Source organism: Scophthalmus maximus, chromosome 3, assembly GCF_022379125.1.
Source record: "Scophthalmus maximus strain ysfricsl-2021 chromosome 3, ASM2237912v1, whole genome shotgun sequence".
NCBI lineage: Eukaryota > Metazoa > Chordata > Actinopteri > Pleuronectiformes > Scophthalmidae > Scophthalmus > Scophthalmus maximus.
In genome coordinates this window covers 14,244,848-14,259,331 of record NC_061517.1, presented here as the reverse complement: position 1 = coordinate 14,259,331, position 14,484 = coordinate 14,244,848, and the positions used below count along the sequence as shown (strand labels likewise).

Here is a 14,484-nt window from a genome sequence, read left to right as displayed (position 1 = left end):
ATTGTGCAGAAGAGAAACTTTTGGCCAGAGCTGCAGTTTAAACCTGTTTCCCACCCGTCACCCCTGAACAGTCAGTACGATATTTTCAACTGTGAGCCAGAAACCCCCGTCTTCACAGAGTTAAACATCGAATCTGACACCAAGTGTAACTGACTTTGTTAGGAACTCTACAACCCTGTACTATACCGTAAAAAACGTGTAAGGGTTACAGTAGTCCTGCACTGATTTGAATGGAACTGTAGGTGTAACTGTTGTATTGAAATTACTGGTAGCTAAAGGCTTAATGCAGGTTAGTCATTACGAATGATTCGCTTTTCTTCTTATTATTATTTAAGTCACGATCAGGTCAAAAACAAGCAAAATGGAAAGTCCCTTTTCTGACACAAGGAATTGAACACAATGATACGATTGAAGTTAATCAGGCCAAAAACAAAAGTTTGACTATTTTAGGTCAATTGATAAACCACATACGTACACGACATTAACTTAAACTTGTATATATGCGTTATTTTAATATTCAAAACGTTTAAAACAAATCACACTTACTGGTAGTTTAACACAGATTATGGAGTTCCTCCCAATGGACCTTTAATGCAAAAATGGCAACAGTCACTTCATCTCCAAGTTCAGTTCGAGCTGTCAAACGTAACATAATACAAAAAACATCTTAGAGTTGATGAACTAAAAATAAATACATTAAAACAGATTTGCATGATTCACGTGGGTCACATTTCTAGGTCTCAAAATGCAAAATTCTGGATGAATCCAAAAGATCCACATCCCTGCAGAAATGAAGATGCTTCCACACAGTGACAAAGTGCACTGTAAGATACAACGAAGCAATTCATATCCAATATAATCTGTGGCACCTTACTAAGACACTGGATGTTGGTTTTTATTTTAACTTTTATTTGTCACCCGTCTGTGCATAGAAAGACAATGGCGAACACCACTGCTGTTAAATTATGACTCTACAAAGTGAAAATCTGTACAAATTTCAAAAGTGCAAAACCAACAACGCACACACACAGACAAACATAACATGCTGCTAAATGCTTTTCGTTTTTTTGCTGTTGTACAGTAACAAAACCGTTATTCATTCACAATCAAAAGGGAGGTATTGTTGTTGAAAAGCCATCCACTGACATCTGTAGTTTTCCTTTACAAAGCACCAACAAAACAAGCGACTGCTAGAAAGGTGATGTTTTCTGACATTGCTGAATGACCTCCAGGTCTGTTGACGTGACAGCAGCAGACCCATCAAAAGTTCATGTCCAGTAGTGGTACATACAGAGGCCGGCAACGACCAAGTTGGAGGTCAAGCTCACTGTTAAAAGCCCCAGCAAGATAAGAGGCTTTGCTAAGCCTGAACCTGTCAAAGAGAAGGCAAATTCACTTCATGAGAATCGTCATCATCAATGTGGCATGAGGTTTTCCATTTTATGTACATGTTTTACAGTTATGTAACTGACAGCCGATGCGTTTTGTTGTACAATCAGATAATGCTTTCAATGTGCTTCGCCTATGAGCAAGTGATTATTGTTTAAAGACTTGAAAAATGCAAAAACGTATCCTTTAAAAACATCCTATACATCAAGATTACAATTTGATCTAAGAAGTCTCAGGACTATGACACACAGTTAGACAAAGGGCATGAAATAAAAAAACTGAATGTGAATTCGGACAGTTCGACAAAGGGCATGAAATAAAAAAACTGAATGTGAATTCGGACAGTTCGATGACACAGTTTTGATGTGCCTGACATGCTCAAATCAGACTGCTTACCTTTTGGAGGAGTATTTTCTGGCTCCTGTGTTGTAGTGCCAACCATGCATGTGGAGGACCCCGAGGAGCTGCCATTATCGCTCCTCTCTTCCTTATCAAACACACTGCCGTCTCTCAAACTCAAATCTGCAACCAGGTAAATCATGAAGCCACATTAAAAAAAAACATCCAAGCAAGAGGTTAATCAATATGAACTCTTCTCTTTTTAAAGCCACCATGTGTAGGCTCTGAGAATGTTTCACTGCCCTCTGGTGGTGTGGTAGAATCAGCCCCTCTAAAACAAACCTTTTAACAGTTAAGCCTCAGGTGTACTTACCATTCTGGCTTTGGAAGGGTGATATGTCAGGTGAAAAACTGCCACTGTAAATGGGAGAGGGTGGCACAGTGGAATATAAAGGAGACACGGGTGGGGGTGGGAGCATGGGCTCTGGCTCTGCTGAAAAAAGCCCCATTTTCTGGCTACATATGTTGAAGCGTGCAGGACTGATGAGGGGACGCCGTTGTCTGGCAGAACATAAACTGGATGTACACGACCCAGCTATTGAAGGAGTTGGGGATGATGGCCTGCTTCCAGACTTCAAAGAAAAATAGTCTGTCCCAAAAAAAAAGCAGAGAAAAATGTCATTGTCGTGTTCGGAGAGGAAAAGGATTGATTTAAAATAAAGGGCTGAGACGTGATCGGGAAAAAAACAGGAGTTTTAATACCTGAGGGAGGGGAGTCCTTATATTGTGAGGCTGGTCTGCTTCCGCTGAACAGGTAACCAGAGTCTGAAAATACAAAAGACACAAAAACACAATTCACCACAGCCAATTAGTGTCAGTTGAGGCCTATAACATGACTCCAAATAAAAGGATCATCTCTTTCTGAAAAACTTTTAGAAGGTCGACTTTATGTAACACATTAGACCATAATTAATTTATAACGGAGTGATATTTATAAGTGGTTTCTTTCTTGGGTGATCTGGTTGATTGTAAGAATGAAGAAGTATTCTGATCATAATTTTTTTGAAGCCCAAGTTCAGGATTTCCAATAGCTTGCTTTTTCAGGTTAACAGTACAACATTCAGTTAACTGTCACATTTAAAATAAAGCAGGAAAATCTGTAACTCTGTCATTTTTCAAGGAAACATTATTATTATATTGATTATGAAGAGTTGCCAATTATCTTTCTGTTGGTGAACCAATCAAGCAACTCAAGATCAAACATATGAGAGCAGCTATGGGAAGCCAATGCAACATTAACTGTAGAAGTGGGCTAAATGTTCCCGTCCGCCCCTGTTGAAGGAATTCACATTACATACACATTGTATGCATCGAGTTATTAGACTTCAGATAACACATTGCCATAAACCTAATCAAAACAAATCATCTTCAGATTGTGGCAAAAAAAAAAAACAACACAAAGAATTACAAGTATCATTTAATTTTTTTGTCTGTCAACTCAAAATCAGAGAAATAATTGTGTTCTAGTTACCTGTCCGTTTTAGGGAGGGCATGGTGCCAAGGCAGAGTCCCCTGCTGAGTCGCCCAGACAGGGACGAGGGCGAATCGTTGCACTTGTGACGACTCTGTTTGCAGCTGATGAGCTTGGAGAGGTTCGGGGGTGGGGTGGGGATGAAGGACTCTGCCAGGTTTGGAGAGAGCAAAGTTGGCTGGTTGCTGAAGGGGGGCGCTGCAGAGCTGCCTGCAAGATATCTGCAACACAAGATCAACGTAACTATCTACTACCAGAAATCAAAATTAAATCATAACTATTAAAAGGTTTCACAGATGTATAAAATAACTTTTATGCAAAAATGTGCAGTTACAGAAGTCAAAAACATTACAAATTGTGCTGTGAGTGCACCGAATTTTCAGTTTGTGATAATGTGTAAAGATATCTGTCCTCAAATTTTTTGGGGTTCCACACAAATGTCAGTACACAAATTTTCTGCCACACAACTCTGACATCCATTTAATGTGAGCGCTTGATTAATGGCAGCAGTATACGGCAAGGCTGTCAATACAACGCTGCTGCAGCTGTCGGACGACACAGCAGCTGAAAGAGCCAAGAGAACCAAAGCTACAGCTCAACTATCTCACATTTTCACAACACACAGTCCATGTCTCAAAGTACTTTCTTTTTTCAAGTGGAAAATCAAGCTTTGTCATCCTAGAAAACAATTACAACCTTGTGCCCAACATTGAGCTAATATTCTATAGCTCTAATGTCATATAGTAAAGTAACCATTTCAAAAAGGACACAAACACAAGAGGACTGTGTGAGTTTAGACAAAAAAACAAACAGAAGAATCCTTTCACCAGTTGTTTATTAATTTCCATATGTAGAAAGCATTCCTACAAAGTTTTCAAAGCGATACCCAAAATCAAAAACAAGACACGCAACTTTGGCCTTTAAGCAGCTAAAACGATGTTTCACAGGGTATGTTGCAGGAAGCCTTTCAGCATGGATGGAGGTCCATTTTTGAGGATGCTATAAAATGTATAAATATATAATAACTGATCAAACTGACATAGATAGCTTATTAGGTGAGCTTATTTGTACTAAACATAGAAATTGAAAATTATTGCTTAAAGGCAGAGTAAGCGATTCTTAACTAATAAACTTTGTCAAATTCAGTGAATATAACTACACAACACTACTACAGCCAATCAGAAGGCAGCATTCATGTTCATGTACAGCACAAAAGGAAAAAAGAGAAGATGGGAGATGGGGAAAAAGGATGTGAAGTTCTGTTTTCAGACAGGACCTTCTGAAAATATCCGCAAAATTGGGTCCGAAATATTTTACAGAGTTTGCCGTTTCACATGTGACAAACACAGCACGCGTTCACAAGAACATTCATGTGAGGGACAGAGCTGCTACTCGCTCTCTGCAAATCTTCCTGCTGTATTTTCACATGCGCTCACTCGGACATTCTCCGGAAATTTTACTAGGGGACTGGCAGGAAAGGTTCTGCTAACATGCTCTTGAATCCACCAATTTGTGTCGTTGCCTTGGCAAAGCGCAACCATGAGGAGGGGGAGGTGTGAGTATTTGTTTTTCCTCAAGAATTGCTTACTCTACCTTTAATTGTCTTGAAAAGTGCCAACATTTGGCATCGTAAAAATTATTTATTTTTTAAAATATTGAGTCTTTTAGTGTTTCTGCAACACACTTACTCGAAAATGTAGGTAAAATTAAAACAATCACATTTCAGCTACATACTGGATCTCAATACAGGACGGTATAATAAACATTCACGGTTCCATTAGCACCACAAAATATGTTTGTGGCAATGGTGTAATTTTGTTGTTGCATATAGCGACTTTCACTTATGACTTACATACAAGTTAGACTAAAATGCCTCTGCAGCAAAATACGTGACAGAAATGAACGGTAACACTCAAATTTCATCATGTAGATACAGGAATTATCTAAAAAAAAAACTGTCTTTAAATATGGTCAGATTTTCTTCTAAGTTACATTAACACACAAATCATTGTATTGTTCTTGTCCATAGCCAATACATCAGTCAAATATTCACAGTGTAGGTGGAAAATGTATGTGAACCCTGAGGCTGTCAATGCAACAAGATTCAAAGTGTGGGTTGAGAGCCATTGTGGTTTATGAGAAACACTCAAACATTTTGATTTTGCTATTCATAAGTAGAGTATGCTAATATGAACCACATCTCGCAGGAAGCATCTCAGAAGACTTACAATCTAGAATTGCTGATTTGCATAAAGCTTCAAATGGTACAAAGTAATCTTTGACACAACCCGAGAATATCCACCCGTTCTCTGTCACATCATCAGGAGCATCCGAGCGCTAATTGGCTTTTGCGATGTTGCGTCATGCCAATATTGCACTCATGTTCAAATAATACAACTTGAGCGTCACTTTGTATTGACTTTGTGTGGGAAGGGATGCTTAGCTGCTTTTGGACCTGGACAACTTGACAACAATGAGGGGAAAATGAATTCCTACGTTTATCAAGGTATCTTGATCGCTAGACGCTGGGTGATGCAGCAGGACAATGACCTTGAACTTAAAGGGGCAGTTATCGAGTTTGGAGAAAGCTTGTTTCTCTCTTTGTTGTGGTTGTGATTTTAATGCTCAGGCCGTGCAGCGAACCCGCAATCTCAGGTATGGGAGACCGACAAGCTAACCACTAGACCAAAAGCCCTGATTTGCAGTATCACCCGCTAGCCCCATAGCACAATATTAATCCTTAACATTGTTAAGGTCTGATCTGCAGCTTCAGAAAGTGGTTGCTTAAGGTTTTTGCTGTTAGCCTCCTTTGACCTAATTTTTTCCCAGGCAGCAGTGTGAATGTTTATGAGATGTATTCACAAAAAATTACAATTCTGCTTTATTATCTTAAGTTCATTGTGTTTTTTATACGTCTGACTTAGATGAAAATCTGAACAATATAGATAATGATCTGTCATTCCACAGGGTTCACACACTTTTTCTTGCCTCTGTATCATATATTAACAACACACGCACTAGAGGTTTAAAGAGAAAACAGCATGTACAGCACAGCATTTAAAACATTGGCAAAATTAGACATTATAAGTTATAGTCTACACACACAAAAGTAAAAATATACCAATAGGTATGAAGACGCACACACAGCCAGGTCCTCACCATTGAGCTTTCTACTGTCAGTTGCAAGTCTATCAAAGCTAAAACAGACACCACCTCCCCATTCTAACAATTTAGGTCTCACTCAACCTAATGGATTTACTCAGAGTCCGCTCAAACTAATAGTCACCAACTGTCAACTTTGTGTTTATTGCTTGAGGCTTGAACATGTCACAATTGGCATATTTCCATATCTTTGGTCTAATAACTAGGTTAAGATTATTTAATATGCTGCAAATATAAGCCTGTTCTGTTTATTTATAATTCATTCGGGCTAATTAGGCTACCTAAAGTGCTCTTGATGCGATGTGGCCAATTAAGTTAACATGAAGATCTACTTTTCCAGGCATCTAATTGGCTGGTTAAAGAGCAGGTTGACCAAGATATTTTTTTGGTTGACTATAGCCCTAAATTAATCAGAATAGGGCATTTCTTTATAACCTACAACTGCATCTGTAGGGTCTAAGATTTGGCAGCTATTTTGTTTGCAAATATTCACTCTTTAAAGCATCAAGACTACTGCAATGGAGGCAATGGTTTGAGGTCATACATCCATCTACAAGAAACCACAACATGCAATTTAAACCGCACAAAAGCTACCAAATACAATCCAAAAGCACTCTCTACATTTAGTAGTTTGTAATACCTACAGTGCTGGGAAATTAATTCCCCCCTACACTAAATACATTCCTACAAAGAAAAATACGTTAATGGAAATACAATGATATGGTTAAATGTAAGTGCGTGCAAATCAATCCGTATTACTGGAAGTGATCAGGTGAAGTAAAAGGCAAGTGCTACTGAAATTGAATATTTTTAGATGGATGTGGTAAAGAAGTGTTTATTTGGATTATTCAGGTAGAATATGAAAAAGTCTGACATCTTACTTGTGCAAGTAGTTTGTAGTGGCTTATCTCGCAATAACAAAACATGTGTGAGATAAAACCTTACTTCACGCAACAAGACTTTGATTTTTGACCAGTGATTCCTCCTCAGCTTTCAAAGCACTTGCTTACAGTTGGACACTTGGACGCAAAATTCCAGTCAATGTCCATATATAGTTGCAGTGCAAAGCAATTCATAATGGTTTGCACTTTCGAGCACTGACACAACCGCAACAAGGCTGCCATAAACTACTAATCTGACATGATTATCTCAAGCAGAAGCCAAAACAAGCCGAGTACTGTACCTGCCTTGTTGTCATCTAGAGGCACCATTTTTAAGCAACAGCTTTTGGCACAGCAGAGAGCAGCAAAAACATAATGCCTGATTTTGAGGGTCTAATGACTAAGGGCCTTGTATTTTACACAGATTGTAAAACCCTCTGAAGCAAAGTTTGTGATATGGGGCTTTACAAGTAAATTAACTTACAAGTGTGGTATACATAAGGCAGGGAAAAGGTACAGCTATTCAAAATGGAAAATCACAGAGGGACATGATCACCACCACACCACAACAACAACAGGGAGAGAGAACAGCAGCAAACAGCCAACCATTAGAACTAACTATATTATGTAGTTTTAGGAAAAACATTGATGAACTAGTGTGACTGCTTTCCTAATCAAGTGTTTTTCAAATATTTCAAGTGGCAATAAACACGTAAACCTGTTTTTTGCACTACGATGATATAACATGCCCCATCGTTTTAAAAAAAAGGTATAAAAATGCAATGGCAGCCACTTCACACTTCATAAATCCACACATTGGAAAACATTCATGCTCCGCCTTGAGGACTGATCAGTTCCTTCAACACTAATGATGTACGTCTGCCATAAATAAATAGAGGCTTTAAAAGGACTCAAGATGAACACTTAAAAATGGCCGCGGCCATTCCTTTGTCAGAAATTGTAGGTGTGAAAGTGTCGTCAAAAATTAGTATTTCATGCAATGAGCTGTAATTAGTGAACCATTTTCAACCTACAGCTACATCAGATCAAAACACTTTTAAACATTATATTACAGTTTAGAAAACAGCTTAGTGCTAGTTGGGCACTTGAATGCTACAATCCTACTCTACTGTTTTTAAAAATCTTTATTTTATTGTATTTTTTTCCAGTCCATCATAAATAAGGTGTAGTTCATAAATAATTTGCAATGCAAGTAGTCCTACATTAGCGTGATGAATTAGAAATAAATTGTGTCAGTTTCCCACAAAACACATTCGCTTGTACTTGGTAAGGCTTGAGAGCTGTAACGTACATGTTATTAGTGTTTATGTCTCTCAATTTGAAAAGAGGATGCTACACACAATCCCATGTTTCAAACACAATTTGAAGATTACTGCTCAGATTCTGACCTTCGGTATTTGCCTCTTCGTAGACCCTGTGGTTTGCGAGTTGCCACAGCAGCAGCGAAGCTGACGAGGCAACAGAGAGAGGCACTACTGTGCTTGGCTGTGTCCATCCAGTCCGAGGCACCAGTGAAGTAGCTCTCAGACAGGTAGAGGCACAGGATGAGGAACCATAGAACAGAGGCCACAGCATCAATTCTCCTCAGCCTAAAAATACAGATGCACATGAACTTGCAGAGTTGCTTTTTTTCTGAAACTGAAAGAGGTGGTGACTGCTTACCTTGTAGCTCCTGCTAAGAAGATAGACGTGAGGCAAGTCAACAGGCCAACAGAGACCACAGCCAGCTGGTTGTCCCTTCCATGTTGCCACATCAGCTGGGCACTTTCTATGGTACCGTTTGGGATCAGCTCCAGCAGACCCTGCCACACAGGCATGTCTCCACTGCTATTGGATTCATTCAGAGGTTTTGGAGGAGGGACACCACCACTTAATGTCTGTGGGCCACTAGATAAAGAAGGCTGGTCTTGAAAATCCAAGAAATATGTACCAACTAAGAAAGCACAAAGCAGGACGGCAAGAGCCCGTAATAGTGTGACTCCAATTGGAGAAGAAAGGGAATTGGAGCTCTGTAGGAGAGAGAACAGATTTTTATAATAAATCCTGACAGTTTCACAACAAATGGAAATGAATAAACCATGTTCAGAATATTTGTCACATCATATAATTAGAACAAGCAAGAACACACAGTGGAGGGTTATGCTTATACAATGACCAAATACCAAAAGTAACCTGGTTTCTGGTTGTGGATTCTTGTAGCACTGACCTTTTCGAAGCTCTTGACTGAGTCTCGGGAACGTTGAAGCTGATGGCTGAGGAGCACTGTACGCAGCTGGCGGTTTTGATATTTAATGTAGTACTCCACTACTGTCTGACATGGCATGCACAACTTATAGATCTGCTCCAAGTGGTGCCTGTAGGCTTCAATTTCCTCATCATAGTTCTCCTACAATAGAAAACAAAAGCAATTTCAGTGTTAATTGTTGTAACGATATATGCTGCATCACAGTGAACAGAAAATAATGAAATACATACATCATCCCTCGGCATATATGCCGCCAACAGCTTGATCTTTAAAGACTGGTTGTTATTGCACTTCTTGCACAACAGCATCTGACAGTTGACCCACTGCTGCATTTTGTCCATCTCAGATGGCGGAAGGCTTCCAGATACTCCATGGTTCAGATTAGCCCTGTCCTGAGCTGGGATGGGTTTGTTGTAATCCCCATTCTGAGAACAAGATAGACAAACACAGAGGAGAATGTAAAAACAACATCTAACAACTCTGGCAAAAGAAACAAAACAACAACTACCTACAAACTTTCCCACAATGCCAAGACAATAATTCACAGGTGTACCAGCTCACCTCCTGGAAGCCGTTATACTGCTCACAGCTGGGACAGTCCCAGCAGTTCCTGTTCCCATAGGGCACCACTGTGTTCTCATTACAGAACCAGCAGTTCACATTTGCATGGGTGGGCTTCTTTCTGCAAGGGACAGGTGGAGGCAATGGGACGCTGTTATTCAACCCTGTTGATGCACTGCTGAGGTTGAAACGTTCGCCGTTCGTTTTTAACGTACAAGTTAGTTTTGGTCAGTTGAGCGTAGAATGAAAGCATATGTATATGTACTAAAGTACATGTATATGTACTCAAACACAAAACTTTTGCAAAGACCGGAAACTAGAAAATGTGAACATTGAATGAATGCAAATAGATGGCATCTTAGTGCCACTGTCACAATGTTTTATTATTATTATGTATCAAAATAACCTTGATTTAGGTAGGAATCAGAACAAAAGTCAAGAGTGACCTGGCCCAGAGAGCACATATAATAACTGCTGCAGACGAACACAGTGTCCAGGGAGAGCGCTTGATGCAGGGCTAGCAGAGGGCTAGCAGAGGGCTAGCGGAGGGCTAGCGGAGGGCTAGCAGAGGGCTAGCAGAGGGCTAACAGAGGGCTAGCAGAGGGCTAGCAGAGGGGCTAGCAGAGGGCTAGCAGAGGGCTAACAGAGGGGCTAGCGTAAATAAGCAGAGCACTGTCGGTAAGCGGGAGAAACATTCACACGCCACCTGCAGCCTCATGTCTCATCTGAAACACGACGTGTCGAACAAACCATGCACACTTGAAACACGGTTTGCAGACTCGATCTAAAGTGAACACGAACAGAGCTGAACAACAAAAACGCGGCGGTGCAAAACCTTTTGGAAGTTCACTCACCGGGTGGCGATTTTGTATATTAGCGCGCCGCCGGCGAGGAATGCCGTAACTCCGACTCCTACGTACATCAACACGGGGTATTCCAACGTGATTTGGTTAAACGACTCCATTTTGTACTGAGCTCGTCAGTAAACAAGACAACAAAACACCGAGAAACGTGTAGAGTTGGTAGAAAAAAAAAACACGGCGCCGGCGCGCACGCGGCAAGCTCTCCCTTTCTCTACACGCCCCTGAAGCGGAAGCGGAACTTGCGTAACCGCCGGGACGCGTTCCGATATTTTTTAATTCAACTTTTCGTTGTCGAATGTATTAATCAATTGAACAATTCTAGATTTAATAAACAATTAAAAGTGAAACATTCCAACATGTTTTGTGCGTATAGTGTCGTGGTTCTGGAATAGGATCAAGTTGGAAGAGGGAGCTGTCTTTCTTTCTTTTCCTCGCAGGGTGCATGGTGCATTCAGGGAATGTCGACAGAATGGGAGAAAACCAACACACGAAATTCCCATTAGGGAGTGTTCACGGGTTTACGAAACAGCAAGGGGGTATGGCTTCTATAAAATGAGTGAAATGGTTTGCACCCCGACCAGAAATGACAAATCAGGGGCTGTGGGGAACACTGAGGTGATCACAGTTTATACACGATAATATGAACGCGCCAATTCCTGAAACTGCAATGCGCGACCTTTGGGAATAATTATGCAGGACTGTACTGAACCATGGCTTTTTTAATTAATGATCCATTCACGTGTGAGCATATCTAATAAGGCAGCTGGTAAAGGCGGAGATAATTTAGCTTATTTTATACACAACTGGGCATCTTAATCTGTTCTAAATACATCACTATTTGTATAATACAACAAAACTGGGTACTATCACTAAAATGTTGAGACAAATTGTACCTACAACTTTACAATAATTACTTTTCAAGTGTGATAGTATGGTATTTAATATAATTGAATAATTATTTGATGATAAATAATTGGAAATATGGGTCCCAACCTCAATACTGAGGGACACCACTAGAGCTTTGGTACAGTAGGTACTACCTATTCAATATTAATATTCAGTACTATGTATTTATTTAATTTTTAAAGCTCACTCACATGGATGTACTGGCTTTTGCTGCTGTTGGTTTTAAATATTGGTTGTGATATTTCCTAATAATAAAGTACAATGAGCCTCACTCAAATGGTCCAAAAAAGCAGTCTAAATCATGGATATATTATATTGTCCATGGTAAAAAATGTTTTTCACTTTACACATTTCACCACTGCACCCATGCTCTTGTTTATTATGATAATGACATAATAATAATAACATTAACGATATGATAACAATAATAATGAATTATTGTCACATCTTTCACCAGAGGAAGAGGAGGAATAACTCAATCAGTGAGACTATAAAATGTAAAAAATAGAAATTTATTTGAACAAACATCTTAACATTCTTGAAAACATGAAAACTGATCAGTGCTTCACTGTCACCACTATTGCATGTTGCAGCTCGGAAAATTGTATAAAATCAGAGAAAATAAATAAATAACACAGCTACACTTGTAGAAGCCTTTTCAAAAATGCTTTTAAAAATAAAGCAATAAAAAAAGGGAATTTGATTGTAAAATAAGGCATAAACTGCGTCTTACTGGCCACTATACAGCTGCCCTTTTAAACTCGCACTTGATCAATGCCATTTCTGAAGCAAAATGCTAAACGTTCTGACAGTAATACTTGTCATTTAAAAGTGTAGCATGGAAGAAAAAAAAAAGATGAGCAAAAACCCTTTTTAACAGGGTCACCTAGTCGACAAGTGAAACTAACACCCTGTCGAACCAACAAACAGGTGGAACCTTAACCCGACGAGTGGATGACAGCCCAACTGAGCATGGTGAAAACAGCTGACCTGTGAGTCTGGGAACTGTCTGACCGTCGCTGAGACTCTACTGCTCGAACGAAAGAACCACTTGTGCCTCCGCCGGCCGAGAATAAGGGGTCAACTGCTGGTAGTTGCACGCCACGGACACGGTGCCTCCGTCGGGGCTCATCGGCTGCGTCACGCCGCCGTAGGGGCAGCCGCTGTGGGGCACCAGCACGGGCAGGGGGCGGTGGTACGCGCCGTAGTGCGGGTGTTGGAAGTGCAGGGGCGGGTAGTAGGAGCCCGCCGCGCCGCCGGGCGACAGGCCCCGGGGGTGTCCGGCGATGACCTGCGGCGCTGGGTACCCGGTCGGCTCCGACGCGCCGGGCTGGGGCGGGCACAGAGCCCAGGAGCTGCCCACGTAGGGCGGCAGGTAGAGAGGCTCGGGGGGCAGGTGGGGCGCGCTCGGGGGTCTGTTGGGTCTCCTCACCCGCCTGCGCCGCCGGTAGTTGCCCCGCTCGAACATCTCGTGGAAGGCGGGGTCCAGCATCCAGTAGTTGCCCTTCCTGTCCCCGCCGCTGTCCCTGCGCACCTTGACGAAGCACTCGTTCAGGGACAAGTTGTGTCTGATGCTGTTCTGCCAGCCCTTCTGGTTCTTCTCGTAGTAGGGGAACTTGGCGACGATGTACTGGTAGATGCCGCTGAGCGTCTGCCGCCGCTCCGGGCCGTCCTCGATGGCCATGGCGATGAGAGCCACGTAGGAGTACGGCGGCTTCTCCCGCGGCGGCACGGGCTCGCCTCCGCGCTCCGACGCGGGGAAGTTGGAGCTGATGTCCAGGAGCTGCACTCCGCGGTCGGCGGGGGGTTGAGCACCTGCGTCCATGACTGGGGCGTCCGCGGCTGCGGCGTCCGGTCGGGGCCACGGGCTGCGGTCCCGGCGGCGGGGTGGGCGGGGTCCGCAGGTGCGCGCGCTCCTCCCACAGGTAAGCGCGTCTTTCATGTCGCCGAGCTTCTCACGCTGTTCTCGGCTGGACGTGGACTGTGACCGCGCAGCTGCGCAGGTTGACACGGGGGTCACACGCGGCTGTGTGCGTGTGCGTGCGTGCGTGCGCGCGTGCGCGTGAGCGTGCGTGTGTTTTCAAAGTAATCCATATATTCTCACTTTGGAGTGGCACGATCAAAGGCGCTGCAAGGTGACATGGAGTTTGCTTTGTGTTGTTAGTTATTTCAAGTCGTGTGCTGCAGAGTGACAACCTGGATTAAAAAAAAAGAAAAAGGTTACAAGTCCTTTTCATACCTTAGGAGTGTACGTGTGAGAGAACAATCGCTGATCCTAATTGGCCCAACAAGCCCTGAAAGTCTTTCTGTGAGCCGTTTTATCAAATGTTAACTCTTCAGTCTGCTCTTGCACTGATTTTTTTAATGAGTCTGACCACTCTTAGCTTTTTCAATCACTGGTTCATTTGCAAACAAGGACTGATAACACTTATATTATACTTATGAAATGAGATGTTTGCTCCTTTACAGTTCTTCACAGAAACAATATAAATTGCACACACACACACACACACACACACACACACACACATGCAGACCCTCATGCAATTATATGTAAACCTACAGGACAAACAGGTGCTTTTGTTT

The 14,484-nt window shown here is 41.8% G+C and overlaps 2 protein-coding genes across 2 annotated transcripts; both read right to left on the bottom strand.

Moving 5' to 3' along the window:
- Positions 1–549: 549 nt before the first annotated feature.
- Positions 550–11,223, bottom strand: tmem201 (transmembrane protein 201). The gene is made up of 11 exons (XM_035646259.2): positions 10,984–11,223; positions 10,130–10,250; positions 9,799–9,993; positions 9,530–9,709; positions 8,986–9,332; positions 8,712–8,912; positions 3,260–3,480; positions 2,491–2,553; positions 2,102–2,377; positions 1,786–1,911; positions 550–1,372 (listed from the first exon to the last, which is right to left on the bottom strand). Exons 1-11 carry the CDS (start codon positions 11,091–11,093, stop codon positions 1,269–1,271), a joined length of 1,944 nt encoding a protein of 647 aa, XP_035502152.1. The 5' UTR covers positions 11,094–11,223; the 3' UTR covers positions 550–1,268.
- A 1,168-nt stretch (positions 11,224–12,391) lies between these two features.
- On the bottom strand, positions 12,392–13,901 carry foxl2l (forkhead box L2-like). The gene has a single exon (XM_035646260.2). It carries the CDS (start codon positions 13,838–13,840, stop codon positions 12,926–12,928), a length of 915 nt encoding a protein of 304 aa, XP_035502153.1. The 5' UTR covers positions 13,841–13,901; the 3' UTR covers positions 12,392–12,925.
- Positions 13,902–14,484: the final 583 nt, after the last annotated feature.

Coding starts and splice junctions, on each gene's coding strand:
- tmem201 (XM_035646259.2), bottom strand. CDS start 11,093: ATGGAGTCGTTTAACCAAATCACGTTGGAATACCCCGTGTTGATGTAC. Junction 2,378..2,490: donor TAAGGACTCCCCTCCCTCAG/GTATTAAAACTC, acceptor TTTTTGGGACAG/ACTATTTTTCTTTGAAGTCT. Junction 1,373..1,785: donor AGAAAATACTCCTCCAAAAG/GTAAGCAGTCTG, acceptor TCTCTTTGACAG/GTTCAGGCTTAGCAAAGCCT.
- foxl2l (XM_035646260.2), bottom strand. CDS start 13,840: ATGAAAGACGCGCTTACCTGTGGGAGGAGCGCGCGCACCTGCGGACCC.